The sequence below is a fragment of the Felis catus genome, chromosome C2 (assembly GCF_018350175.1).
Source record: "Felis catus isolate Fca126 chromosome C2, F.catus_Fca126_mat1.0, whole genome shotgun sequence".
Taxonomy (NCBI): domain Eukaryota; kingdom Metazoa; phylum Chordata; class Mammalia; order Carnivora; family Felidae; genus Felis; species Felis catus.
Window position 1 is genome coordinate 136,041,331 of NC_058376.1, and position 26,374 is coordinate 136,067,704.

The 26,374-nt window shown below is 38.2% G+C and overlaps 1 protein-coding gene across 1 annotated transcript in view; it reads left to right on the forward strand.

Annotated features, from left to right (window-relative positions):
- The window catches only part of KCNH8 (potassium voltage-gated channel subfamily H member 8), a 358,591-nt gene that overhangs the window by 208,395 nt on the left and 123,822 nt on the right, over positions 1–26,374 (forward strand). Inside the window, exon 5 of the mRNA XM_045037664.1 lies at positions 4,113–4,353. Within this exon, the coding sequence (XP_044893599.1) occupies positions 4,113–4,353 (241 nt within the window). The remainder of the gene's footprint in view (positions 1–4,112; positions 4,354–26,374) is intronic.

Genomic DNA, 26,374 nt, shown 5'->3' on the forward strand with positions numbered 1-26,374 from the left:
GCCTGAGCTAAGGGGAGTGGGAGATCTGACAAGAAAGTGCTGCAAACCGAGTCCTGCTTCAGTGTGATTTCTCTCTGGACACCACAACAAACTGCTTTGGTCCATCTGTGCTCTAGGACCACCACCCATGCTGGTGATGATCTGCCAGGCATCACCATTAAGAGTCACACGCTGTTTATTTTGGCCTGACTTAGTATAAAGGTTTTTCTGGGGATCCTTGTGCCCCGATGTGGTTGATTTCCAGAGAGTCCAGGGATAGACTTGAAAGAGTGCACACCACTTGATCTATGGATCCTTCCACTGTTTCCTATTTACATTCACCTTCAGTTACCAAGCCAGCCTTAGTGACAGTAAACAAGTTCTAGGAAGAAACAAAGGTAGCCACATCTGGGCTTGATTGTATGCACATCAACCAACAAAGCACCTAAACAAATACTAGCCAGAGATACTGTCATGTAGCCTTTAGTTGAGAATCATTTAAACACAGCAAGTATAACTAAGCTTCAAAATGTGTTTGCTGAACATCCTGTTTTTCCCTTTGGATCCAACAAAGTACAGAACAGTACTTAAAAATCGGATTTAAAAAATCATAATTCTCACTGCTTCGCTAATTTGCTAAATTGCCAATCATCTAAGAAATACAAACATGAGGGGGAGCATTAAAATAATACCTAGTAATTAAGGATGTCTAATCAACACAGCGACTTCAGCAATACAGGTAGTATCTTACTTCTAATGTGTAGAATCAGGACCGGCCCTGTTCACCATCTCTTTTCAAGGAGGACAGAGTAGAATGGCTAAAAGACAGTAGGAAGAGAGAAGGAAGAAGAGGAAAAAATGATCTGGATAGTTTATCGGCTGAACAATCCATTGGGGGGAATTCTGGTTATAATTCACACACACACACAAATTCTCAGTATTTTTATAACTTTGCTATTTACAAATTCCTGTTACTGACATCATATTATTTGATTTTTACAGCAAGCCAATACTAGGTATGATTTTTATTAGTTCCATTTTTATGATGCAAAAGAACTTATTCGAGATCTCAAAAGTAGAAGCAGGATATGGGACCCTGCTGTGAATCTTCTGACTCAAAGCCCTATGCCTTTGCCCCCTGCCCTGTGGCTCCGTGATACAGTTCTGTGGAATAGGAATGTATGATTCAACCCTAGGCAAATGAACTCATCAGGCCATTAAGCAAGGTTTGTGAATCAGGATGTAACACCTTTCATTCCTGGCTCTAACTGCCTGGTACATCACATCTCGGAAAAGGGACTTAATTTCTGCTTTTGTTTTGATTTGTTACTCATTTAAATGACAATTGATGATGCAACTGTTTCCAGCGCAAAGAAATGTAAAGATCAGATGAGAACCCTGGGAGCTTGAAAGCAAAGTCTTTTAAATGCCCAAATATTATCGGCTCGGTAACAATGGTCCTTGAAGGCCTGGGACTTGGTGCAGCGACTACAGAAACATTTTCCTATCATTCAAAAGTTAGTTTCAAAGAAAGGTGACAGGAATGGTTTAGGGAGCAGTTACTTTAGTTAGGTTTTAGCCATTAGCCATTGTGTTTCAATAATTCATAGGGTAGAGGTTGAACAGCAAAAAAAAACACCGTTGATACTAAAGAACATGCTTCAAAATTAATAAATAACTTAGAACTGAAATTCAGAATAGTTGGTTGCATTTTTCCTTAGGCAAACTCGGTGTGTCAGGGTTATAAATAAGAAGTCTCTCTTCCTCGTACTTGCTAAAAACATACTTTCCAATTGTAAGACATTTTCTTCCACTCAAAAGGTTTTTTTTTTAATATTTTTTTAAATTTATTTTTGAAGGAGAGTGAGAGACAGAGCATGAGTAGGGGGAGGAGCAGAGAGAGAGGGAGACACAGAATCCGAAGCAGGCTCCAGGCTCTGAGCCATCAGCACAGAGCCTGACGCGGGGCTGGAACTCACGAACCGTGAGATCATGACCTGAGCCGAAGTCAGACGCTTAACTGACTGAGCCACCCAGGTGCCCCTCAAAAGGTTTTTGATAAAAGTTTACAAATCTGGTGGTGGGAGGACAAGAGCCTCTATTTTTTTCACTCAGGTGACTGTGTCACGATGTTTGTGGGATCGGAGTTTAAAAAAAAAAAAAAAGACAAACCCTTCACAATTTAAGCCTAATCTGAGATGTAATGAATTTTTAATCTTTTAAAATAACCTTAAGAAATGTGTTTTAAATAACCTATAAAGATGAAATAGTGTCATTTATTTTCTGACTTGTGAAAGTAAGTAACACATAGCTGACTTTTTGTATCGGCCTCACTAATGCTTCATGTAATCAGCGTAATCCAAAGAAAATACTTCCTGAGTTTTCCCAACCCTCACTCCTAGAGCTGGCCTCAACTTCAAACAAGTTAAAATTTTAATCTCTGTAATACGGTAGCAAAAGACTTCCTCAGATAGAAATTGAGGTCTTCCCCCATGGCTTCTCTGTTACTGTTTTATATTTGAAAAAAAAAATTATATGGGAATCCATCATGTCCTTCTATAAACAGAAGTACTTATCAACCTTCACGTAGTTAATACTTACCAACCCTAACTCTCCCTTCTCCTATGCACTTGCCTACACCTTAATAAGAAGCCCAACAGGTATACTTCACTCTCCTCTTCCCAGTTTTATGCCAAAGCCCACCCTTAAACTTGTTTCTAGAAACCAGAGAATGAGGTGAAGGAGGCAGGTCAAATACCAGGGAACTGAATGGAACGTAGATGTAATGGCAGATGGGCGTCAAAGGACCATGTAGAAGTGGTATAGCAGTCCGTTACCATGAAATCCTGGCATTATGAGGTGCCTGTGTGAGCTGAGTGAGAATAGTAATAGGAAGTAGAAGCCTGTGTTGGGTGGGAATGCCTACCAAGGAGAGATATAAGATAGGGGGTGCATTAATATTAAGGCAGCAAAAATATTTGGTCACTGACATTCGCCACTAAAGAGCTACGTATTCCTGATGGCTCTGACCTTTCTTAAATCCTCTAGTATTTCAGGAATTCCTGAACGTACCCCATCAACTTGTTCTTTCCCCATTGGCTGAAACAAGAAAACATACCATGACCTGCAAGTAACATGTATTCTAAAACTTTTAACTGTTCACTTCATTCAACTTAACTTTCAAATTTAAGTTTCCATTACCAATCTTGTGTTTCTCATTAATTGAGGTCAAAGCAAGGTCTGCAAGTACCTGGCCGTAGGCTTGTCAAATTTCCACACACGCTATTGTTGGGCCTCCTTTTGTCTCCTAACAGTAAGAATTGTTCATCAATTTGGACTGCTTTCAAAGTGACGTGCTTTTGCAGTTATAGAACTCCAGCAGTTCTCCTGCATTTAATCAGCTGCACAGCGAACACTGCCTTTCTCCTCCTATGACCTGAATGACTCTTAAGTAACTGTTTCTCACTTTGCCGTCTTACCAAGGGCTTGCTAGTGTCATGATGAATCCATGCCAGTCAAGGGTGTGAGACGCAGGTTCCCAGCTTGAAACTTCACCAAAAACCACAATGCAAAATGCATGTAGTTAGCACCACCTGGTTATATCTTGGAAGAAATGTAAGCCGCGTTAACCGTAGAATGATGATCATATATTTCTATCCTCTCTGGGAAAATAATGGTAGTTTTGGTATTATTACAAGAATTTCAGGTCAAGCATATCCTTTAGATAATGACCATTGTCTCAAAACTATAAGTGTGTGGAATGTCTCCATGACAATAGGAATACAAATGTATGTTTGTGTTTCCAGTGTATATAAGATTATACTTGCAACTGTGGATGTTTGTAGGTGATGTTTTAGGTAATGATCTTTTTGTCCTTCGTGAACAAAATCTGGATTACTCGCTTAACATTCATGACTAAATTCTGCACATTCCTGTTACTTATAACAAAGATCTCCGCTCGATTTTAGTGTGTACATCTCTACTTTTTGCATCACCACCTCCCAAAAGTCACTTGTAAGAGACATTGGCATTGTGTGTATGAATCATGCTCCTCACAGAAGTGTGTTTAAGGCTGTGTGATCCTTGCTTCTAATGTTGTGTCTCCCTTCTCTCCTTTTTGTCTTTATCCACAGAATGTTTTTGTAGATAAACCAGCGTTTCCGGAGTATAAAGTTTCTGATGCAAAAAAGTCCAAATTCATACTTTTGCATTTTAGCACTTTTAAAGCTGGCTGGGACTGGCTTATTCTATTGGCGACGTTTTATGTTGCCGTGACTGTACCTTACAACGTTTGCTTTATTGGCAACGATGATCTGTCCACGACGCGGAGCACAACAGTCAGTGACATTGCAGTGGAGATCCTTTTTATCATAGGTAAGACCCAACGGCTGCTTTCCTAGGAGATTTGCATAGAGGAAGTAAGTGTGTTCCAGATTTTTCTGACATGAATTTGAACTAAGATCCATTTGCATGGGCATGACTAAGACTTTGATGCAAATTTTGGAGAAGCACATATTTGGTTTTCTGAAAATTGCCTCTTCCAGCTTTCCCACCGTTCCTTTAGTCAAACAGATCTAAACCCATTTCTTGTGTTTCTATCCTTGTTTCATCAAATATGGGCTAACAAAGACTTAATGGCTATTTTGTTGGTACTCTCATATCCATCCTGATCTTAATTGCGCAGGGTCAAAGATGGGGCTTGGCAAGAACCCATTAATGGTGATCTGATAATGGTCCAGTCCTGGGCATGGTTCTCCATACCTTTTCATGCCTTTTTGGCATGTTGGTGGTTGTTGCCATAGGTGGCCTGGTTGTGGAAGCAAAGGATTATATAAGCCTTCCAGTCAATTGGGAGAAGCAGGGAGTATCTGATTTTAACTTAAAAAAAGTCCCCAAGGGATGCTTGCTAAGAATATTTATCTCCAGAATATTGGCAACCTCAGTTGAAGCTGTCTCTACCCCACTCTTGTAAGCCTCTTCCTGTTTTCCTGTCCCTTAAATCTTAATCAGTTTAGACCTAAGCCTAGCTCTTTCTTGTACTTTCTAAGACAAATTCTATATTTCCATTAAAGGCTTAGACCGACCCCCTGCAGAGGTGTTTTGTTGTGTTTTTTTCCTTTTTTTAGATTCACAGGAAATTGCAAAGATAGTACAGAAATGTCCCTTGTCCCTTTCATTCATCCCTCTCGAGTTCTTGACCATCATTGGCAACCTGATACTTGATTCTTTACGTGGTCGTGGTGATATAGGGCAATATCCTTTTTATAAAGATGAAAGAATGTTTGGAAAATATTTTCAAGCAGGTAGGTGAACAAAGGATGAGAAATGAATCTTAAAAGTTCAAAGGAAGAAAATAAATGAGGCAGATCAAACACTTATTTCAATGGTGGTGGTCCTTTTCTCTGTGGAGCTAGCTGGTAAAGTTTTGGGGCCAGAGTGGGTTCTCTAACCGTTAGTATGTTTTCTCTGGATGAGTTTATATGCCCTTGGTGTGGCTTGGGTACCACTATTAACATTGCATCTGTTGAGCACCCCCTCAAAGCTATGTCAGGACCCCTGCTCCCAACCTTAAAGTGGTGGCTGTGGTATGTTTAGGCCACTAGATGGCAATGTTGTCTACGTAGGTAGTTTGGCAAGACTACAAAGTCAAGAAAGCATACCTTTAATTTTTTTTTTTTTTTAACTTAAACCATTCCTCATAAGAAAGGTGTAACCTAAAGGGATGTAAAACTCACTGTTAAATGGAAAATAACAACATTCCAGCTTGCAAACAAATTGGGTGTGTCCAGTTGCCGATCCACTGTGGTTTTATATCCTTTTACTTTCCCAAACTTCCCTGTCTTCTCCTACCTGCCCATAGCACATGTGTAAATTAGCGCTCTAAAAAAACTCCCTATGACCCCATTCAAAGTTCTCAAGAACTTGAGTACTCAAATGTCTATTACATCTGAGTATCTACGTAACAAACATTTCATATCATTATTATTAATGTTATTATTATTTACAACTCTGCCATAGGGACACGGTTATATCTTGAATGTTCCACTATTCCTTGTTCTAGGATATTTGAAATTCGAAGGGCTTCAAAGCCACTTCTGGTACTATATGCTCACTGGCAGATGGTGATGTGTTCATACTCAGAACTGACACCTATAAGAAAGATATTTTGTACAATTTTGGAGGGTTGAATTGGTTGGTTGTTTTTTTTTTAAGGCTTCTTTCTTCTACTAAACCAATGGAGTCTGGCTTGCCCTCTGACCGTTGCCCCTAAGTCTGCTGTGTTTTTTGTGACTCACATTTCTGCTGTGCTCCAGGCAGTAAGATGTTCCTCTGGGTAGGCAATACCCCTCTCTTACCAGCAGCATGATGAAGAAATAAAAATTCACTCTATGCAGTTCACCTTCTACAAAGATTACAATTTGAGATTTTGGCCTGCTAACAGTTTTAGAATGTTGCCAGCCTGGAATCCCTTCTTGACCGACTTATTTTTATAAGCAGTAAAAACTTTACTGCGCTTTACTGTTACCGTCTTCCTGCTTTTTCTTCTTTTAAATGAGTTTAAATGTGTCTATAATTTATTATAACAGATTTGGAAAAGTAGTTGAAAATTTCTCCAAGTATGTTTCCCCGAGCCTTTATTGTATGAAATATTTCACAAAGGTGATGTGAAAATGATCACCGAGAAATAAATCAAAATAGTAGGAATAAAAGCGTGCATTGCCTATAATACTGTACTTTCACAGTACTAATAAGGCAGTGTTTGTATCGTTTAATAGTTATTAAATTGGTATGTGTGACAATTCTATATGTATTTTTAAACTTGTTTATTTTTTGTTTGTAGATAAGTGCTATTAAATTGGCATCTTATATAATCACCCTGGTCAGAACTGTTAAAAAGTAGTTTAAAAAGAATTTGGGGGAGGAAAGGCTTTCATATTGCAAAACATGATGCTTTCAAAATATTTTGTTATTTGAACCCCTCTATACAAGTAAGGTGATGTGATTATTTTCTACATGGGGAAAATTAAGTGTTCATGAAAGAAGAATATATCGTCAAAATGGAACTTGAAAGATAATATATCTCTTTTGGTGATTCATCATGCACACTAACTTTATACATTTCTGAGAAATTCAGTGATAAAGAAATCTGTTTAACCATGATTAACCCAGCACCTCCTAAAGTTATTTTTACCTCGGAACCCATTCCTTCCCGGACCACTTGGTAACACTCTTTTGGGAAGACTGACTTGAAAACATTCTTCCCTGATAAATTCACTATAAGTATCTGAGTGTGATTATGCTAGTCAAACTACAAATATGAATGATGAGCTTGAATCTCTCCTAACTACTCTCTTTACCTTAAAGTAAATTGCTTTGTAAACCACATTAATTCTTCAGGATCAGTAGGGCACAAGGTTTGGCTATAAGTTACAAAGTGGTTATAAAATTAGTTTTAGTTTTAAAACCATCATGTATAATTTAGCTGCTGATTCAAAGCCTCATGGAAACTTGCAGCGAGAAGTGACCTACTAGTAATTTATCTAATCCAATCTTTCTTAATTTATGGGGGGGGGGGTGCCTACTGAGCCCTAGTGATATGCCCAAATCCTGGTGGCACACTCAGGTTTCCTTGTCGTTGGATCAGGTCCCTTAAGAGTTTGTAACCAATATGGTTCCATTTTCTGAAAAATTCTACTCTACTTGTTTTCCTTTATTTATAGCAATGAGGCAGAAGATGAGAGAAAGAAGTGCCAACTTCCTTCTCTTTCTTTCATGAATGCAGAAATTAATAGTTTTAATCTCTGAAGTCTTGGTGGCAAAAATTGTGATATGCCATTAGGTCTGATAATCACGTAACCCTTTTCCTTATCAAAAACCTAAAGAACCCAGTTTTGTGCAGGCAGCAGTATCCCAAACCCAGGGGATGAGTTGTGAGTATTCCAAGCCAGTGGTAGTTCCTGTCCCCTTACCCAGTTCCAGACATAGGGGTAAATATGTGACCAGTTCTAGCCAATAGAATATAAAGAGATTATTTCTGTGGGGCCTTTTGGGTATTATTTTCTCCCTGAAAAAAGAAGAGAGACATGTGAGGGGACATATTTGTGTCACTATTCCTTTCCTTCCCCCAGGATGTGTAGGTGGAAGGGTATGATGTACTGTAATTGTGTAGCCATCTATAATCACGAGGAGGTGCATAGGGAAGAAGATGTGGACTCCTTGTTGAGTGATATAATAACGTTCCTATTACTGGGGCCACTGTTACTTGGATATTTTGTTATTGATAGTTATTGGTATAAAATTTTTGAAAAATTGGGCCATTTCAGAGGTTCAATGATAACTCCTTTCCAGGGGAACAGAATCCTCTTTCTTCTATCCTGTCATTCCACTGTGAGCCTATCTAGGAAGTGGTTTGCACATACCACACATGTCTGCTGTCATAATCACAAAGACTGAGCATCGTAGGCTTTGCCATAAAGCTGTAACTCTGATTGGCTTGGTTTCTCTAAGAATCCTCAGAAAGCTCAAGGTCAGAGGAAACATGGGATACAATTGTACTTTCTGTTTACTCTACATTCACCTTAGTCATAAAAGGACGGTTGAGAGTCATGTGGGATAAAGGGCAATCATGCAGTGTGCAGACCATACTGGCCAGGCCTGAACGTCTAACATCCTTACCCACTGCTCACCACCAATGCCGTCAGTTATTATGACAACCCAAACACTCCATACATATTCAAAAGTTTTTCCTCAGTGTTCTGGTTTTTTTTTAATTTTTTTTTAAATTTTTTTTAATGTTTATTTATTTTTGAGACAGAGAGAGACAGAGCATGAACAGGGGAGGGGCAGAGAGAGAGGGAGACACAGAATCCGAAGCAAGCTCCAGGCTCTGAGCGGTCAGCACAGAGCCCCACACGGACCTCGAACTCACAGAGTGCGAGATGGTGACCTGAGCCGAAGTCGGCCGCTCAACTGACTGAGCCACCCAGGCGCCCCTCTCAGGGTTCTATTTTCAAAGTTATATTCTGTGTTGATTTAGGCAGTTCTATTTCACTGGTTCTCAACAGGCACAGAATCACACATAGGAACCATTTTAGAAATATGTAGATTAGGGGTGCCTGGGTGGCTCAGTTGGTTAAGTGTCGGACTTCAGCTTAGGGCATGCTCTCACAGTTTGTGGGTTTGAGACCCATGTCGGGCTGTGTGCTGACAGCTCAGAGCCTGGTTCCTGCTTCAGATTCTGTGTCTCCCTCTCTCTCGGCCCCCACCCCCCATGCTTTGTTTGTCCCTCTTTCAAAAATAAATAATGAACTTTAAAAACTTTTTAATTTTAAAAAAGAAATATGTAGGTTAGACTTTAATCAGCACTACCATCATTTGGTTTTAATGCTGTTAGATCACAATTAACTTATCTACAAATAATTTTACTCCAACTAATGAACAGATTTGCTCTATATGTAATATGTCTTATGATCATATATTTATATTTTCAACATTTCTGATTATTTTATTTTTCTCTTTCGCTTTTGTAATGCTTTATTAACTAATGCTTCTACTCACTTACATGTCACCAAATTTTGCTATCGCAGAATCTTTATTTCTTCCTATCACTAAATTTTTATTATAACCCTGTGACATAATTAAATCAGGTAGGGAAAAGAGCGAAAACAGTAAGCAGTTTATCCAAGATCTAGCTGATTACTGACCAAGCTAGGACTAAAACTCTAAACCCACTTGTAAAATGGGTATTAGCATTCTTATGAGGATTTAGTGAGGTTATTGTATCAAGAAATAAGTTTACTTGCTGTTTAATCATTACTGATAAGTATTGTTCAATAATGTCACCAAGCCCCTATCTCTTCAGTTTGTTTTAATATCCACTATTTTTTTTTTTTTTGGAAAACAAGCATTCTTTATTTAATACAAACTGAAAATTCAGCTAATCATGGGAATAAGGTAGACCAGAACATTCCACATCCCTTAGCTTTCGAGAACACGAGTGTCTGGGGAGTCATTTACTGCTTAAAAGATCTAAGGCTTTTGTAGTGATTTCTACAGACTTGCCTTAGCATCCTTTTAGAAAAGCCTAGAGAAGGTCTCTTACGTCTACCTAAGTCAAGCATCCCTTGTCTGGCATGCACTGAAATGACCACTAATAATATTAGAGGCCATCATTCCAGGTGATGTTCCATCCAATCTTCCATCAGCACTTGTCCAAACAAGGAAATAAGCTGATCTGCATTTCAGCTCCTCCTCCCTTTTCCTGCCCTGCTCTGATGAGGCCTGAAAGGCTCTAGCTGTGCTTCCAGTAACAGTCTAGAAGGAAGTCATTAGCTGAAGGCTTAATCACTAGCTTTAAAGTGACTAAGCCTTCTCTCTATTCAACAGATTCATAATTTTACTGGATCTGTGTTTAATTTCTAATGATAATTGTGGGTACTTTTTTGAGAGACAAAAAGAAAAAGCAGGGGAGGGGCAGAGAGAAAGGGAGAGAGAGAATCTTAAGCAGACTCCACGCCCAGGAGCCTGACCCAGGGCTCGACATGGGGCTCAATCTCACCACCACGAGGTGATGACCTGAGCCGAAATCACGAGTTGGGTGCTTAACGGACTGAGCCCCCCAAGCACCTCTAGATACCCGTTTGTTTTATCAGACTTCTTCCCAAAGCCTCTCTTTGTTGTGTATAATCTTTATTGATATGCCTTTCCCATTTAACATGGAACTGAAGAGTAATGTTCTTACACCATTTGACTGCAGTTTGTTACTCTCCGACAGAAACTCAAGACTCACAAGAAATACTTTAATTGTTTCAGTATTCTTGGGTATCTTTTTCTGTTAGAGTAAAATATTTAAATCTCAGTGGAACCTGGAAAACTATAAACATTTGACTGTTATTTCAGTATTCTTGGGTATCTTTTTCTGTTAGAGTAAAATATTTAAATCTCAGTGGAACCTGGAAAACCATAAACATTTGATTGTTATTTCATTGTACAAGCAAACCCCGACTTAGAGTTATCTTCTTGAAAATTGCAAACAAAGGTATGTCATTTTCCCATTTAGTGAGGTCACTGATATTAAAGATACAGACTTGGATACTGAAGGAAAAGATTTCTTTAATGTCTATTTATTTATTTTGAGAGAGTTAGATAGATAGACAGAGCACATGCACGTACAGGAGAGGGGCAGAGAGGGGGCAGAGAGAGAATCCCAAGCAGGCTCTGTGCTGTCTGCACAGAAGCCAATGCAGGGCTCGATCCCATAATTGTGTGATCATGACCCAAGCCGAAAGTCAACAGTCCGATGGCTCAACCAACTAAACCAGCCAGGAGGCCCCTGAAGGGAAAGATTTCTCTCAGTGAATAAAGTTGAAGTTTCATAGTGATGAGGGAACTCAAATTTTACCACTGAATGGTTTGGGCATTCTGGTATTCCTAGACTACATATTTAGAAGGCTTGAGTTAGCATTCATTTATCTCTTAGCATTTAAGTCCTTCCCTCCTTTCCTCTCTCCCTCCATCTGCTCCCTTCTTCCTCTCCTGCCACTTACGTACTTTCTTTCTCCTGTTCTCCTTCTTCCTTTCAAACAGGGTAGCAATGGAAGCCTACACCCCCACATCCTCACCCTTCACACTTATCTTGGATTGAGTAATAGCGTCTCTTTTAGAAAAGATTTTTTTTAATGTTTCCTTATTTATGAGAGAGAAAGAGAGAGGGCAAACAAGGGAGGGGTAGAGAGATAAGGAGACAGAATCTGAAGCAGACTCCAGGCTCTAAGCTGTCAGCACAGAGCCGGACATGGAGCTCAAACCCATGAGCTGTGAGAACATGACCTCAGCCAAAGCCAACTGAGCCACCTAGGCACCGTTAAGTAATAGCATCTCTTAATAAGAGGAACTCAAGACGGTATTCATAGCCATGGCTCAGAGTTGACCTTTGTCTCATGTGGGCATTTTTAACCCAACTGTAAGAGTATCCCAGTCTCTCCATTCCCAGATAATAAGTTTGGGGTAGTGAATAAATGGAATGTGTTTAACCATTGACTAGAAATGAATCAGGACTCACCTGGCTGCAGACCAGCTAATTTCTGATGAATAAATTTAAGCCTGAGGATACAGCAATAATGAAACAACAACAGCAAAAAACAAAAAACAAAAAAAAAAAACAACAGAAAACGAGTGTGCCACTTCAGATTGCCACAGAAGTGTAACATACTCAGTATCTTATCTGAAAAGTGAAGAGATTTTATTTGTCAGAATGCCTTCGGAAAAAAAGAGAGTGCACTGAAAAAGTTAGGTACTTTTTTTTCCTTATTGTTATTAAGGGCTCCCAAATTCGTTGACTTAAAAGTACCTACTCGGGAACTAGACTAAAGCAAAGACTAAAATTGCATTTATTTTTGCAAATAAACTGTCAGTTTCGCTGTTGCTTCTGTAGGCTTTTCAAAATTCCCCATGGGAAGATGAAGTACTATGATAAATCAAATATTGAGCAGATACCCAGGATATGTGGCCACTGTATTTTCCTGAACTATGTGAAACTAGGAAACAGTGCTTCTTCATTGGATTGGGCCAAAAATAGCAATTAATGTTTTCCTTAGGCTAGAATAATAGGTTTACGTTTGATTTTAAAAAGCACTTTATTCACTATCTTTTCCTGTTAGACACATAGATTTTTAGAAATATTCCCACCATTCTTCACTGTGACTGAAATCACTGAAATACTCAATGACAATGTTCTGACAAACCAACAGATTACATTTTCAAGCATTTTCTTTGAGTAGTTTCATTTCTCCTCTGTGGATAGACCATGCTAATTACATAAGCTTCAAAATAGAAACAGTGGAGAAAAGAAATGGTCCTCAGTCACACCCATCCCAGCAAGAACACTGCTTCTGCATTCAATCTTTCTGGTTGTTGTTTTCTCTCTTTTATTTTCATGTGGTTGTGATCATAGTCTACACAAATTTTGGTGACTTTTTTTTTCCACCTAGGATTTTAATGTAAGGATTTATCTGTGTTTCATAAATATTTATTTACAAACATTTAATAGGTGCATAATATTCCATCATGTAAATGAACTAGTTTGTTTACTTAATAACCATGTCTTAGTTGTTACACATTTGAGGTGATTATTTTTTTTTGCTACTTAAAAAATTATAATGAACATCTCTGTGAAAAATGTATTTATTCATTAATTGAACACATTTATATTGAATGCTTGTTTGCCATGCAGTGTTTTAGTTGGTAGAGATAGAACAGCAAAACAAATAAAGATCTTTGCCTTCATAGGATGTATATTCCAATAGAGATAAACAGGAAACAAAACAAATAAGTAAAATATATAACATGTCGGATAGTGGTGAGTTACATAAAGAGTAGAAAAGGTGAGAAGGGGAAAGAAATGGGCTGCAATCCTAAATGAAGTGGTCAGGGTTGTGAATTAAGAACATGGCATTTAAATAAAGACAGAGGGGAAGCAAGGAAATAGTCAACTTTATGCCTCGAGGAAGCACATTACAAGCAAAGAGAACATCAAATGCAAAAGACCCCACTCATACATTTAGAATTATTTTAAGGAGTGGAATTACTGGGCCAAAAAATATTAATATATACAGCTGATAACATATTTTCAACGTTTCATTTTTTAAAATCACATTACCCTTAGAGCAGTTATTGGGCAGTAAAGCTCAAGTTGAAATGCAATTTGTTCATGCTAATATTTTTTTATAGTAATAGCTATTGTAGAAAGTTATAGATGCATGTCAATTTCTGAATTTGTTTTACTCCTAAACAGTCATTTCATTTAATGGAGTAATTCAGATAAAATAGTGTTATTAATATTGCATCATTGTTACTTATTTTTGCTTTGGTTTTCCTTAGGAGATTAGATATATATGGAAAGTAGATATATATTACATGATGTACCTGAATCCATTGTGTTTATATCAGAAATATTTGTGAGATGGCAGATTTGGAGGAAAATTGTCTTAGCACACTCCGAGAATGATGCTGCCCTGTGACTTACCTATTACCGTAAATAGACTTATGAGGAGCACGTGCTCATAAAATATGAAACAATAGTGCTTGTTTTGAACAAGGCAAGGAAATTAAAAATGGAATATTACTAAATTTAGAAACCCAGAAGAAAATTGTGAGTTCTTGATTTAGAAACCTATTGCAAAGTAATGAGGGATTTTTTTCTTTCCATTTGCCACTTATCAAACATGAACTCTGCTATGTCATTCTCTCCTTTTCCCACTTTTTCAAGTATGCTTTCTTGCAGTATAAAAAAAATCATATTCTCTAAGTAAAAGTGGCATTCTTTATGTGGTTTTTATTTCCCATGTCAACCCATGCATTTAACATTTGCCGTTGGTATAATCTCTCCAATTACCCCATTAGGTTTAAGATAAATACATAAATAATTTTTTAAAACCAAATATGCTGAGAAATTATTTGAATATTTTAGATAACAGAAAAAATTATGACCACCTGGGCCCAGATGTAATTCACTATGTATTCTTCAATTCATTACATATTTGTTGACGACCAATATGATGTCACTGAAGTGATTGCACATGGCATTTCCTCAGCATAGTATAGAAGACCCTCCAGAGTCTGAATTCTTACCTTTTTTTTTTAATTTATTTTTGAGAGAGAGAGAGAGAGAGAGAGAGAGCATGATCAGGAGAGTGGCAGAGAGAGAGAAGGAGACACAGAATCCAAAGCAGGCTCCAGGCTCTGACCTGTCAGCACAGAGCCCAATGAGGGGCTCAAACTCAGGAACTCGAGATCATGACCTGAGCCGAAGTCGGACACTTAACCGACTGAGCCACCCAGGAGCCTCTGGCCTCTTACCCTTTTTGTATCATCACTTTCTCCTTTCTCCTGTGGCTGCAGCCCTTTGAGACCACCAGTAGTTCTTCAACTGTGCCATTCCTTACGTTCTTTGTATTTTCCTATCTTTTGTAGTTGCTCCTCTCAGAAAAAAAAAAAATGGCTAGACATCTTCTTAGCTCTTCTTTATCCAATAAAATCCTCCTCCTTGAAGTGTCATCTTTGATGTCTTCTACGAAATCTTCTTTTTAACTCTTCTAACCCTATCACCATGGTCTGGGGTAGGTTTCCCTCATGCATTCTTTACATGCTTTCCCTTCCCCACTCTTCAGCCCTATATCATAATGGTCTATTTCTCCTCCACTCCACGCACATACCATAAATAAACTAGGATTGCCCAGAGGACACGGACTGGATGTTTAGTTCTCTAGTTCCTCCAGGTAATACGTGTCTGACCCATAGTTAACAGAGTAACGTTTACCTACTACCACAGTGCAGATAAGCAAAATACGAAATGTAGCTCATTGAGTTGGAACAATAGCCTTCTTTTCCAAAGGCAGTCCTCCATCTTTTTGGTTTAAGACCAAACTTATATTTGCAGAGTAGACTCAAGATAAAATATTTTTCCATTTATTATTTCACTCAATGATTTTAACAAAGCCAGAGAAGAGTTCTCCAGTTGCCTGTTGCCTTTTTGTCAAATGGAGCTTGATAGTCTTTTTTTCTGACTCTTTCCTATCTGATGCTAGTGATCGCTTCTTCTCTTGCTTCGGGTTCCATGGCATACTGTGATCTAGTTTTCCTTCTCCTTCCTCCAGATTTCTACTCAATCTCCTTCATGAGCTCTTCTCACTTTGCCTGTATTTTTAAGTGGCATTGCTTCCCTGGATTTGCCCTTGGCTCTCTGTTCCCTCTCATCTATGTCACTCTCTCACCATGGGGTGTTTGCATCATCTCCTATTAGTTCAGTGTCAGTGGTTTCCAAATCAATCTTTTGAACCTGATTGCTTCTAAAACCACATGCATGTGTATTCAATGTCTACAGACTATCTCTCCAATGAAGCAATGACTTCTTCGAGTACCACAGATTGGAAATTGAATTGTCTTCTTTTCTTGCAGTACTCACCTCTTTCCTTCCTGGATTTTACCGTGTCTATGAATATGACCCCATGAGCCATTAACATAGGGCTTTTCACAGATTCCTCCCTCTCCCTTAGTCCCCCAATAAAATCAAACTCAGAATCCTGTGTGGCCCACCTCCTCACCATCTGCTGATACAGTGTCTCTTCTTACTCTTCACTGCCCTTACGTTAGTTCCAGTTACCATCAGTTCTGATTGGATTACTACAGCCCCACTAACTTCTTTCCTTGCCTACACTCTTGGGAATCTATTCACTACTCTAGAGTCAGGTTTTTGTTGTTGTTGTTTTAATGTTTATTTATTTATTTTGAGAGAGAGAGCGTGCTCAAGCAGGAGAGGGGCAGAGAGAGAGAGAGAGAGAGAGAGAAAATCCCAAGCAGGCTCCACACTGTCAGGGCAGAGCCCAACACGGGGCTCGATTTCAGGAACTGTGAGATCTTGACCTGAGACAAAATCAAGAGTCTGACGCTTAACTGACTGAACCACCCAGCCTTTCCTGTTGTTGTTGTTGTAATATAATGTATATCTGATCATGTCATCTCCCTGCTTAAAACCCTTCAAACACTTTCTCTTCTTGAACTCTAAATCGATGCATACCGGGCAGCCTCCATCCTCTTTCTCCTTTGTGTTGCTAACTCGTATTCACCCTTCAGGACACACCTTATGTGATCTCCCACCTGTCTGTAGCAAACTACACCTTCCAAGTCTTCATCTTCCAAGTCAGCTATTCTTTGAGTATAGCTATTCCCCCAGAGCGCTCATGATGTAGCTTTATAATTTCCTGTGAACTCACCTATATTCCCTCCTAAATTACAGTTTCTTTGAGTGCATGAACAGAGCCCTAGTCATATTCGTACTCCCAGTATCCAGCCAACACATGTACATATTAGGCGGTCCATAAATATTGGTTGAATAAATAAATGAGGGGCAATCATGATTATTTCTGTTTTCCTTAAAGAGAAATTAGAACTTAGAAATGGTAAAAACAAAACTTTTCAAAGGAGATGCTGCTAGTAAGGGGGAGAGCTGAAATTAGAACCCGATTATATTTTTTAAAAGCCAGTGTTCATCCCGAAGAGTCATGATAGACTATCATATCACCACATTTAACCAAACTACGATTATAATTTTAAACAATAAAATATCAAAAAAGTACACATTTTTTTAGAAGTTTTTTAATGTTTATTTATTTTTGAGAGAGAGAGACAGAGCACGAGTAGGGGAGGAGCAGAGAGAGAGAGGGAGACACAGAATCCGAAGCAGGCTCCAGGCTTGAGCTGTCAGCACAGAGCCCAATGTGGGACTCGAACTGATGGACTGCGAGATCATGACCTGAGCCGAAGTCAGACGCTTAACCTACTGAGCCACCCAGGTGCCCCAAAAAGTACCCATTTTTTAAACTTGCTAATGTTGTGCCCATAGCAGGATTATTATTGCAGTTTCCATGGAAACCAGTAATTTTGGTGGTATTCCTTTGGAACCTTCGAAACAATTTTATTTACACTGGATCATCCAAAGGGTATTATAGAAAGTGTAGAAAAACTCAAAATAATCTGGAGTGGAACAAAAGCCTAGAATACTGAACAAGAAGCAATTCTTCTCACTCATCTTTTGGGGAGACCAATAGTGAACAAAGGGGTGATGTCTAATATTTGCAACTCTTAAAAAAAGTGTGAAAACCTAATGAGGTCATTCCATGAGTGTACGGCAAGACAGGGTGTGAGAATGTAAAACCATAAAAGTTGATGGGAAAATGTAGATGGAATGTTCCTTGCTATGCACGCATTGATGATAGAAGTAAGGATCTAGAATGTAAGCTGTATAAATTTGATGACACAGGAAGAAACTGCAGGAAAGTTAATAGCTCTAGCAGCCAACAAAGATATAATTTCTCAAGGAATGGGAACAACAGATGTTCGTGGCAGAGAGGCACATGAGGAGGTGATATGTCATGTTTTGTGGTACTGAAATACGTCACTTCTGCATACTGCAATTACACATCCAGATCCATCTGGTGGTGAGTGCGTGTGCGTGCGTGCACACACACGCATTTTTAAGGTTCCTGTGATTTGTGCACATATGTCAGGGACATGGGGAGGGGTGGTCAATTTCAGATCATCTGGATGTCCCTTGAAAGGCTTACTAGTCCAAGGATGGTTGTAGCAATAAAATGACTTTTTCTTTCTTTGGGACATATTTATACTAAAAAAAAATTCACTCTTTATCTGAAATTAAAGTTGTCCTGTGCTACATGTGGCCGCTGGGATGAACTCAACGAATCATACGAATGCCTTGGCTTTAGCAAGCAACACCAGGAGGTTGAATGCCCAAGAGCTGTTGCAAGAAGGGTTTATGCTGAAATGAGGCTGACCAATTTTTGGCTAAAGAGGGCAAAAGAAAAACTACTTAGGGACTTAGGGGTGCTGCCATCCTTAGTAGAGGCTGGAGCACTGGGTGAGTTCCTTGCCATAATGATAAAAAGTCACATTTTGATTGCCCTGTCAAGACCAGCTACTAAAGCACTATTTCATGGGAAATGTTAAATTACTAAGTTGATGGAGGAATCAGAACAGTGGGCTTTGCTTTGTGTATTAGTTAGATTTAATAAGCTCTTATAATAAGAGCTGCAACAAAAATTCAGTGGCTTCTGAGATGTAGAGAGTTATTTCTGTCTCACCTAACGTTCTGGGGAGTGTCCTGAAGGCTGGTAGAGAGAAGAGGGGCAAGTGCTTGTCTTATGCAGTCGTTTAAGGACTGAGACGGACAATGGCTCTACCGTCTTTAGTGGGTGGCTTCTAAGGTCATTCTGTTCTTCGTTCCAACCAGCAGGAACAGAAAAACAAAGAGCATAGAAAGCAAATATGCATACTTTTATGTGCAAAGCATAAAATTTGCATACAGTGTTTCCACTTGTAAGAGCCTCACTTGCAACCACACTAGTGGCAAAGCGGGTGGGTGTTATTACCCAGCTGCAGTTGTTACCCTGGATTAAAGGGAGTATGAATTTTGGTGAACAGCCATCTTTTCTTGTTGTATTTTGCATGATATACTAGAGTTGCACGACATGGCTGTTAGATTGAGAGAAAGAGAAGGAAAACAAGGTACTGTTTTAAATAGCAAAGGTAGTTTTCCTCATCATTCAGTTTATTTTTTTTTAATGTTCACTTATTGATTTTGAGACAGTAGGGGAGGGGCAGAAAGAGAGGGAGAGAGAGAATCCCAAGCAGTCCCCCAACTCAGGGCTCCATCTCACAGACTGTGAGATCATGACCTGAGCTGAAATCAAGAGTTCGGATGCTTAACCGACTGAGCTACCCAAGTGCCCTCCCTCTACCACCATCATTCAGTTTAGGAGAAGATAAGGTGTGAGATAGGTCTTATTTCCTTTGTTTCTCCCGTGCAGTGGGGGTTTTATTGATTTGAATGTGATTTTAGTATTTTGAAGAAGTTACAACATGACCACTGGGTGCAGGTCAGCTGTTTCACCTGCTACTTAACTTAAGATGCCACAACCTCTTTTAATGTCAAAGAAAAAGGTGACAGAATGGACTTAACTAGAGATGATAACTTTATGAGTGACTGAAGTTCTTTTGGGTATAGTTTGATTCCATATGAATTACTCTTTACTCACTGACTTCACAACCTAATATCAACATAATATGCAAATCTTCTACCTGCAAAATAAATAAATATGCTCTTTCTCCACAGTCATTTATTAAGAACTGTGCCGTTACATGGTTTGAATGTATTTCAAGTCTTGAATGTATTTCAAGTCTTGAATGTATTTCAAGACACCAAAACAGTTCTTCACAAGCGGTGAGGCTTATAAATAAGCAAATGAAGTAATTTACATGCTCATTACAGGTACTACCTAAAGGAAAAGAGGAAGAATAGTGAATAGGTATTGGAGGATGATATTTGATCAGATCAGCCTCTATCTTGGACATCTTTACTAAGATAATACAAGTGAATCCTTATCACTAAAAGATTTATTTTCATAGCAGATTGAAAATCTGAACTGACCGCACATATGAGTAGTCTGATAACAACTGAAATATGCAGAATGCATGGTCAATAGTAATCTTGAAGCACATTGAGAAACAGTTATGTTTGAATCTCTCAAATAGCAAAGGAGACATTACTGCTTACACTTAAATACGTATTCAGAATAGCATCAGCACTGATGGACATTCAAATGCTAAAAAAGCACGCGACATTAGCTTGAGTATAGAACTCATCAAAACCACCCCAAGTCAAGTAATGTAGTAGTGACAGCCGAATAACCACATTTGGAGTACTCAGCTGTTTGAGTGATGCCTCAGAAAACAACTTCTTGGAATAAAACCTTAGACTTCTACTTTGTGGCAATGTTCAATCCTGAGTAAACTGAATTTTGTAGCACCTTCTGACTTTAACCCTGACAAAGACAAAGTTCTTTGATCCATATTGCTAGAAAAACAGCAGTAAAACGATATTAATGTACTGAAAGGTTAATTTGAGGACAAGACCTTTCCTGAATACATGAGCAGATGATTTTTAACAAATGGATGTGTCTTTGTAAAATTTTATTCATCTTTACATCAAAAACCACCACGCTCTAAATAGAAAATAAGTAGAACTAAGTAATTAAAATTTGTAGAAAATGTAATAAGTAGAAAAACACAGAGTTGGTAAGTTTTGAGAGTTATGTTTTACTGTCTGTAGAATATCCCTGAGAACACTAAATTTTATTTATATAAACAGATACAGAAATGCCAGACACTATATTTTATTTATATAAACAGAGACAGGAGCAGTTTCTAGCTCCCCTCCAGAAATACTCTGCAATAAGTTTAAAGGATAAACTTGTAAAAACTATAAAAAAAAAACCAACCTAACAACAACAACAACGAAAAACTTTTAATGTGAAATATGAACGTAAAAAATAATGAGAAACTTTGTTTCTTTTAAGACTGTAGCCCCAATTGGTGGCCTTTGATTTTGTACATTTCCAAAGGATAGATTTAAGCTCCTAAAGGGCATGTTCCACTCTGACTCTGACGATAAGCGCACCTGGGTATTAACTGGCTCCAGGCTTCCTCCTGCCCACTCTAGCTCTGGTCTCTTTTTGAGTTCCACATGTGATTTTTTTGGATGCAATTTCTGTTTGCCTTGTGATTTTCCTTCTTGGTTTTGGTAACCCACCATACTTGGTGATGCCGACTAGATTTGTCTTTGGGCCACTTTCTCTACTCAAACAACCCTGAGGGAGAGTTAATAAAACATATGCCATCTTACTTCCCAACTTTCCTTTTGATTTCAGTGACCTGGATTATAATACAACTAGAGCAAAGAACCACTCTGTGCCCCAACTTTGTCATTATTGCTTGATCCTACTCATATCTTGCCGAAATCAGATAAGTGTGGTTTGACACTATTGATCTTTTTATGATTTTACTGTTCACAAGACTAAAAGTAGACTAAATTATAGAAACCACAAGTAGAAATGCAATTATGGCATAACACAAATATATGAGCAATTTCTACAGATCACACTCATAAAAATAGCTATGAAATCATAATGTGCTAAAGTGAGAATCTATTTTTCTCTTAAGCATGCCTCCATTATTTCAAATACTGAATGTTTTTTCCATTTAGGGTTTTTTTTTTTAGTTTTTTAAATATAATTCTTCAGATTTGTGACTAATCAACTTGTGCTTTAAACGTCAAACGTATTAGTCACATTTTAAATGCATTTGAGAATACTTTGATAGAGCTTACGCATATCCATTTCTTCTGTGCTGGAAAAGCTGGTATCTGACAGGCCGCTGGAACAAATGTAGGGACCAGAAACAGATCTGTACATATATGATCATCTGATTTATGACAAAACCATGACTAGAATACTTTGGGGGAAATAGTAATGTTTCCTAAACTGGCTAGATTCCCACCTGGGAAAATATAAATCTTGACTCCTGCGTCACACGACACACAGAATCATTTGCAGCATATGGACTGTAGAGAAAACGTAAAAGTCAAAAAATAAAACTCCCAGAAGACATCATGGTAGAATAGCGTAGTAATCTTGGCATAGGCATCAATTACTTAAACAGAACACAACTCATAATCAGAATGTATACTAACAATTCCTACAAATCTGTAAAAGAAAAAGGAGGGAAACCTATTTCATTAGACAAAAGTCCTGAACTGACACTTCATGAAAGAGGGTATCCAAGTATGCAGTTAGTACATGCATGGGATCATTGGGAAAATGAAAATAATTTCACCACCACCAAAATGAGTACAAAAAATGAAAATAAATGAGAAGACAAATTACCAAGGGTTGTAGGAAGATAGGGAACGACGTGAAATTTCATACACTGTGTGTAGGAACGCAAATTAGTACGATCTTTATTAGACTCTGCCAGCATCTGCTAAAGTAACTTATGTAATTACTTTATGACCCAGCAATTCTGCTCGTAGACTCAACAAGTCTACCTATAACTATACAAAGAAAGGTATAATGTTTGTGTGTGTGTGCGTGTGTGTGTGTATTTCTAAGAGCATTAACTGTAATACCCCAAATTGGAAACAACCCAGATTTTCACCAACGATAAAATTAAGAAATGAATTTCTATGTAGTCATACAATGAAATGTGTATTTTTATATATATAATACATATATATTATATATATGTTATATATAACATATATATTATATATAATAAAATATATATATTATATATATATATGTTATATATTATATTATATATATAATTATATATTATATAAATTATTTATATATTTATATATTTATATATTTATATATTATATATTATATAAATTATTTATTATATAAAATATATAAATTATTATATATAATAAAATAAATAATGTTATATATGTTATATATATATAATATATATAAAATATAATTTTATATGGCAATAAAAAACAGTGAATGTGATACCAAGTTGATAAAAATCACATACGCAATGTGTAGTGAAGGAATCCATACACAAGAATACATACTGTATGATCCATTTATATAAAGTTCCTAATTAAGCAAAATTAATCGATGGTAATAAGGACAACAGTGATCTTTCAGGAGTTGATCACTGGACAAGATCATAAAGGAGGCTTCTGGTGTTCTGGTCCTAGTTATAGCTCTATCCATTGGTGATGACCAAAATGGTCAACTTTGCAAAAATTCATTACCTTGTCCACTTAAGACCAGTGGATTTTGGGGGCACCTGGGTGGCTCATTCGGTTGAGCGTCCAACTTTAGCTCAGGTCATGATCTCATGTTTCGTGAGTCAGAGCCCCACATAGGGCTTGCTGCTGTCAACCTGTCAGTGCAGAGACTGCTTTGGGTCCTCTGTCCCCCTCTCTCTGCCCCCACCCCCACACTTGTGCTCTCTCAAAAATAATAAACTCCCGAATTAAAACATTTTTTAAATATGCCGAATAATTTTATAAATGGCAACCTACAGTCAAAATACTACATATTATCTCCTTATGACTCTAAGAATACCTAGAGCTCAAGAAGTAGTTTATAGATCTCACCATAAGAATTCTGTTCTTAGGCTTCAAGAAGGGGAAGAATTATAATAAAAAATGCTTTGTGGTTTTATACAGACTGACAGGTATGAATAGAGACAGGTATTTATACAGACGGGTATGAATCCCCGCTCCCCCACTTTCTAGTTGGGTAACCATGGGCAAGTTAAATGCAGCTGATACCTGCTCAGTGGGTTACAACCCAGGAGATGGGACTCCAGATTCTCACTCTTAGCCACTCTGCTCCATAGCCTTTAGGAATACGTATCAGGATGGGCTGTGGTAACAAGTAACCTCAAAATCTCAGTGGGATATAACACAAGGTTTATGTCTCCCTCACACTATGTGTCCATTGTGGGTCAGCCGTGATCTTTGCCCCCTGTGGTTGCTCAGAAACCCAGGCTGACAGAGATCCTATCTTCCCTCATATTTCCATGATCAACAAAGCAAGGAAAAGAAAATGTGAGGAATTACACACTAGCTCTCAAAATTTTGCCCAAAAGTGTTTCAGGCTACTTCGGCTTATAATTACAGCCAAAGCAAATCACAGAGACATACAGTCTCTTCAGGTCGTAGGGAAAGATAAGCATACCAGGAGGTAGAGAACCAGAAATATTTGGTAAACAGCAGAGAAAACTACCATAAATAGTAAGTAAAGATATTATTTTCCTCAAATATAAAAATGATCATGAAAGTCCCAATTAAAATGTAAAATAATATGTAACTATAAAACCCTTATTTAATCTAACATTTTTCTCTCTAATGAGTATATATGTGCTGGGTTTCACTTTGGGGCAAACATTAATCATATCAACACATTTTGTATTTATCTCAAGTTTCATCAATTCTAGGTTTTATTACTTAGGTAATCAATATTTATTTCATATGAAATTAATAGGCTCAAGTGTTTAGGGTTTCTTAAAATTTCACAACTGGGTATTTATAGATATGATAATCCTTCTAGTTTCTATTTTACTTTATTTAAAAAAAATTTTTTTTAAACATTTATTCACTTTTTGAGAGACTGAGACGGAGTGCGAACAGGGCAGGGGCAGAGAGAGAGGGAGACGCAGAATCCGAAGCAGGCTCCAGGTTCTGAGCTGTCAGCACAGAGCCCGACGCAGGCTTGAACTCACAAACCATGAGATCGTGACCTGAGCCTAAGTCAGATGCTTCACCGACTGAGCCACCCAGGCACCCCTCTACTGTACTTTAAATTTAGAAATTTTACCACCTGGCAACTCTAACTAAGGACAGAATAAGTATGCCAAAAGGATTTCTACAATTAAGTGACATATGTGTGAGTCATGGTCTTTTAGTAGATTTATTTTTAATCATTAAATTATTTTTATTAAAAAATGATCCAGTAAGTTCAAAGTTCAGTATCTAATTTAGAGTTACATAGCACTGAAACAGAGTGAATCATTTATCGGGAGCCAAAATTGGTAGGCTTTACACATACCAATTGTACATGTGAGGTGGAAGTCTTTTGAAGTGGTAAACTTTATACAATAAAATGAAAGCAATGGACAAAGCCAATATAATAAAATCATTAGTTTAGAGACAGTAAATGGTGGGTTTAATAGACACGTATTGGGAGTGCGTGCTGTCTCTTTGTACCTGCCAGCATAGTCACAGATGGGGCTTACTTATGTACTGAAAGATGAAGGACAACAAGTTGTAAAAATGAGAGTCTGTGGCTCCCAGGCAAAGCCATGCTTCTTTTGCATGCCTTGTCCATCTTTACATGCCAAGGGCACAGCACAGGGCAGAGCACAACGGATCATCAATCGGGTTATTTTTTATAGTGCTTAAGGATGTTGCAAAGCTAAAAGGGACAGCCACGCTTTAGCTCTCTCTCTTTTTTACAAATGAACTTTTTTTTAATGTTTGTTTATTTTTTGAGAGAGGGGGAGAGAGAGAGAGGGAGAACATGAATGAGTGGGGGAGGGGCAGAGAGAGAGGGAAACACAGAATCTGAAGCAGGCTCCAGGCTCTGAGCTGTCAGCACAGAGCTCGATGTTGCGGGGCTTGAACTCATGAGCTGTGGGATCATGACCTGAGCAGAAGTCGGATGCTTAACTGACCCAGCCAGGCACCCTTAGCCCTCTCAATAAAGAATAGGAGCAGTCATTTGGGAGCAGTCTGTGTGAAAAATGTGTGGAGATGTGAGTTGACAATAGTTTACTTCAACTAATAGTAATGTAAGTTTTTTCAAAGATTTGCCAACAACTTACTAAGTCTGCATTACTAGAAATGGAACCAATTCTAAATGTGTTATCTGTAGCATTGTATTCCCACGCAATTGGCAAAAACTTTAAGGTCTAATAACATCAAGGGTTGGTAAGATAGTGGAGTAATGAGAATTCTGGAAACACTGGTGGCAGTAAACGTATTTCCCACTGTCTACCACACCAGCCAGGCTACGATCTGGGGATGAACTTTTGTCCTTCCTGGTAGACAGGAGAGGAGCAACACCTTTGAGAAGCGACACCTTTATGCCCTGCTTTTAGGCAAATGGGGGGGGGGGGGAGGGCAGGGAGCTTTTCTCTTTTGCTTCTCAATTGCCTTCAGCTCAAAATCGTTCTTATGCCAAAGTGGCATATTTTGGTATATTCTTCTACCCTTTCAGTACCTTCCTTCCAAAAGGACAGTATTTAAATACTTGAATGGATTTCTTTAATATTCTTTTTTGTGCTAACGACTTGAAATTCCTTTTCAAAATAAAAATGGACATGTGTGCCTCATTACTTAAAAATGAATAAAAGCTCAGCTTGAAAAGAGGAAGGGAGGAAAGGAGAAAGTGAACACCCAGATCCTGTCTTCCATGAGATGTGGTGGTGAAAATCACCAAGCTAGAGAAAAGCATCAGGACTGAGA